The following is a 3,890-nucleotide window of genomic DNA, read 5'->3' on the forward strand; positions in this document are numbered from 1 at the left end:
AATGGACTAAAACACTCGACTAAGCTAATAAAACCAATCAAAAATAAGCTAATAAATATGCACAAAACACGACTTATCAGCAATCATAATGACTAAGAGTGACAAAAGTGCCAGGAAGAGAGTCGGTCCCACTCCTACTCCCTCCGGGAGAAGGAGGGACTTGATCACGGTGAGGGGGCATCAACCCGTTCTCTCCTCACCTGAAGCCGCAGTCTCTTCCTCGGAGGCCTCCTTAACTCCTGAAAGGGAGGCCGGCGGAGCCTCACGCTCCCCGGCAAGGGAGACCCCCGGAGGATTCCCTCCCCACCATTCTGAGCTGACAAGCCCGGTTCGCCAGGAAGGTTCGGAGGCGAGAATCCCATCCTACCAGCATGAAAGCTAGCGCTCACGGTCTCAGCCGAAGGAAACTCCTCCTTTAGGGCCCTCAACCGAGGAAGTAGCCTAGGCCGTGAGAATCTGTATACGATTCCTCGAAGCACAAGGGGAACCCATACAGACCACTCTCTCTACGCACCCTTCTCGTCAGCCGAGGCTCCTGAAAAGGAGAATCGGTCAAGACCAAGATGGGCAAGACCCATCTCACTGAGAAGTCGGGAGGGAGTGGCAGGAGCCAACGTGGAATACGAGTAAGGAGAGGAAGAAGAACCCACAGTTCTTCGTCCAATCCGGAGCACAACGTTCCATGAGCTTCAAGAGCAGCAATACAACCTCCATGCAGGAGGAAACTGCTCGCCGAAAGGAGGCAAGCGTGCATAGCCGCCTAACCTTCCCTGGAAAAAGTGGCTCACGCCTCGAACTGTCTCGGCCGGAGACAAAAACCACTTTCACCTCTCTAAGAGGGAGAAGCGAGGTCCCTTCGGCTGGGCACAAAGGGAAAGTCGTCATGGTTCCGACCAGTTCACCCTTCCAAAGGTGGATTATGGAGGAACATGTGCCAACGGTAAAAATACCAGCGCACATGACTTACGATGGTACCTCTGACCCGAAGGATCATATCGCCTCTTACGAGGGGCATATGTATCTCAACCCCAAGTCTGAGGCTAGTTGGTGTAAGTACTTCCCTACGACCCTCAAGGGTGTTGCACAATCGTGGATCACCAAAGGGCTAAAGGATGGCTCTATAACCGGTTGGGATGATCTCTCCAACAAATTCAAGAGCAAGTTTTCTACGGAAAACCGCCGAGAGAAAACAACTGCAGAGCTGATGAGCCTGCAGCAAGGGGAGGAGGAAAGCCTCCGTGAATTTCTTACTCGTTTCAGCAACGAGTCATCCAGAATCACAAGTCTCGATCAAGGCCTGACTGTATTTGCACTACGGAACGGTCTTCAAGCTGGCAAGTTCCTGGACTTCATAGTCATACATACCCCGCAGACCTTGGAGGAAGCCTTGGAAGCTTCGGATAAATTCATCCGGGCTAAAGAGTGGAACAATCGAAGTCTCAGTCTCAATTAGGGGCTAGGAAGTCGAGAGGGCAGCAGCCCGACAATTCGGCGCAAAGGAAAGGGAAGGCTAAGGCCTCATAACCGTTCTTTGCTCCTGAGCCGAAGAAGGAGAAGTACATTCCCTACTTGGGAAGGTATGACTCTTATACTCCTCTCGCCCTTCCGCGTGCTAAAATTTACAGCACGACAAAGGATGAGGGGAGATTCAAAAAGCCTCGTCAGCTGCCGCCATGGCATCAGCAGAGGGGCAAGGACCAGTGGTGCAAGTTCCATGATTCACCTGGACATCGCACCGAAGACTGTGTCCACCTGAAGGATCAGATTGAGGACCTGGTTCGAAAGGGGTACCTGAAAAAATATCTCGCGGACAGACGCGAAGAAAAAAGAGCCGAGAAAGATTCTCGGCAGGACCTTAATTTCTCCCGGAAAAAGGACAAAGTGCCTCAAGACAGGGATTCCCTTGACATTTTAGTAATTTCCGGGGAAACCTCCCGAAGCGCAGCTAAACGCCATATGAGGGGTTTAACCCATCATGTTAATCATGCTGAGCTTCGGCGACCTCAGTCACCGGTGCCGAACATTCTGTTCACAGCCGAGGACTGCGAAGGGGTGGTGTACCCTCACGATGACCCTCTTGTAATTATACTGGGCATCGCAAACCGCAACGTCTGGCGAACTCTCGTCGACGGCGGCAGCGGGGCAAATATCCTCTTCCGAGGAGCATTTGATCAACTGAAGATGGAAGCCAGGCACCTGAGCCCAGCACCCTACCCGGTGTCTGGATTCAATGGCTCTTCGTCATATCCTGATGGGAAGATCACACTTCCTGTCACCATCGGCTTAGGCCGAGCAGCAAGGAGTATCATGATCGAATTCTTGGTCGTCGATGCACCATCTACGTACAATGTGATTATGGGGAGACCCCTCATTCACGTAATTCAAGGAGTTGTCTCTACGTACCATCAAGTCATGATATACGTATCGGACGAGGGACGCTCTGAAAAATAAAGGGCAGCCAGAAGGAGGCCCGCTGATGCAATCATCTCAAGCCATCTAGGGCTCGCCGAGGCGACCAAGATGATGAAGATGAAATGCATCGAGACCGAAGTGCCAAAAAGCTGAAAACTTTGGGTGCTTCGACAAGTGAGACCCATTCCCAAGAAAAATCTAAAAGGGGTCAAAAGGCCGATTCCATGTCAGAGCCGAAAGACTCTGATGATCAGCTGCGGTCAGAAAAGCCTGCTGATATTGACAGCAGGCCAGAATATGAAGAGTCCGGCTCCAAAAACTTGGAGACGGATAATCCGACAGAATCAATAAAGCTGGCCGAAGGAGACTCCAAAAGATGTGTTAGCATATGGCTAGGCCTCGAGCCAGAAACCCGAGCTGCACTAATCCAACTCCTTCAAGCCAGCGGAGATGTGTTCGCTTTCTCGGCCAAAGAATTGAAATGCCCGGGATTGATCCGAACCTAATCTCCCATAGGCTTAATGTCAACCCCACAAGTCAGCCCAATAAGCAGAAAAAGCGGAATTATTCCGCCGAAAAGAACCAAAACATCGCAGCCGAAGTCAAAAAGCTCCTGGATGCTAGGTTCATTGAGCCTTGTCAGTATCCAGAGTGGTTAGCCAATGTGGTGATGGTTCAGAAGGCAAATGGTAGCTGGAGAATGTGCGTTGACTTCACGGATCTGAATAGAGCGTGTCCTAAAGACTCCTATCCATTGCCGAGGATCGACCAAGTGGTTGACTCGACAAGCGGGCATGCTCTGCTCAGCTTCATGGACGCATTTTCTGGATACCATCAGATCTTCATGCATCCCGAGGACCGAACTAAAACATCATTTGTTACTATTTCTGGGGTGTACAATTACAAAATGATGCCCTTCGGATTGAAAAATGCGGGGGAAACATATCCGAGGCTGGTTGATCAGGTTTTCGCCGAGCAGAAAGGCCGAAACATGAAGGTTTATGTTGACGATTCAATTGTCAAAAGCATAGAAGAAAAAGACCATGTTAGGGATCTAGCAGAAACCTTTGCCACCCTCAGAAAGCATAAAATAAAGCTGAATCCGAAGAAGTGTGTCTTCGGAGTGAAGTTAGGAAAATTCCTCGGCTTCATGGTCAGCAAGAGAGGGATTGAAAGACATCGATTGGGGAGATGAAAAAAAAAATTGCCTTTAGCAGCTCCGTGATCATTTAGCTCAGCTCCCAACATTGGCAAGACCAGTGGTAGGAGAAACTTTATACTTATATGTGGCAGTTAGTCCAGCCACAGTAAGTGCGGTGCTGCTAAAGAAAGAAGAAAAAATTCAACAGCTGACAGGCGTTAAATTGGTCGCACAATCTAACCTAATCAAACAAATTTATACAAACACCTCACTTAACAAGTGTAATGGTAAGCAAAGGTTCGGTCCACGAGGAACGGGATTCAATCACTATACAACT

The 3,890-nt window shown here is 49.6% G+C and overlaps 1 protein-coding gene across 1 annotated transcript; it reads left to right on the forward strand.

Moving 5' to 3' along the window:
• Nucleotides 1-958: 958 nt before the first annotated feature.
• On the forward strand, nt 959-1,453 carry LOC110695425. Its single transcript, XM_021872657.1, has one exon. The coding sequence runs from the start codon at nt 959-961 to the stop codon at nt 1,451-1,453; it is 495 nt and encodes a 164-aa protein (XP_021728349.1).
• The last annotated feature ends 2,437 nt before the right edge of the window (nt 1,454-3,890 follow it).

This window comes from Chenopodium quinoa, unplaced genomic scaffold (genome assembly GCF_001683475.1).
Source record: "Chenopodium quinoa cultivar QQ74 unplaced genomic scaffold, ASM168347v1, whole genome shotgun sequence".
In the NCBI taxonomy this organism is placed as follows: Eukaryota; Viridiplantae; Streptophyta; class Magnoliopsida; order Caryophyllales; family Amaranthaceae; genus Chenopodium; species Chenopodium quinoa.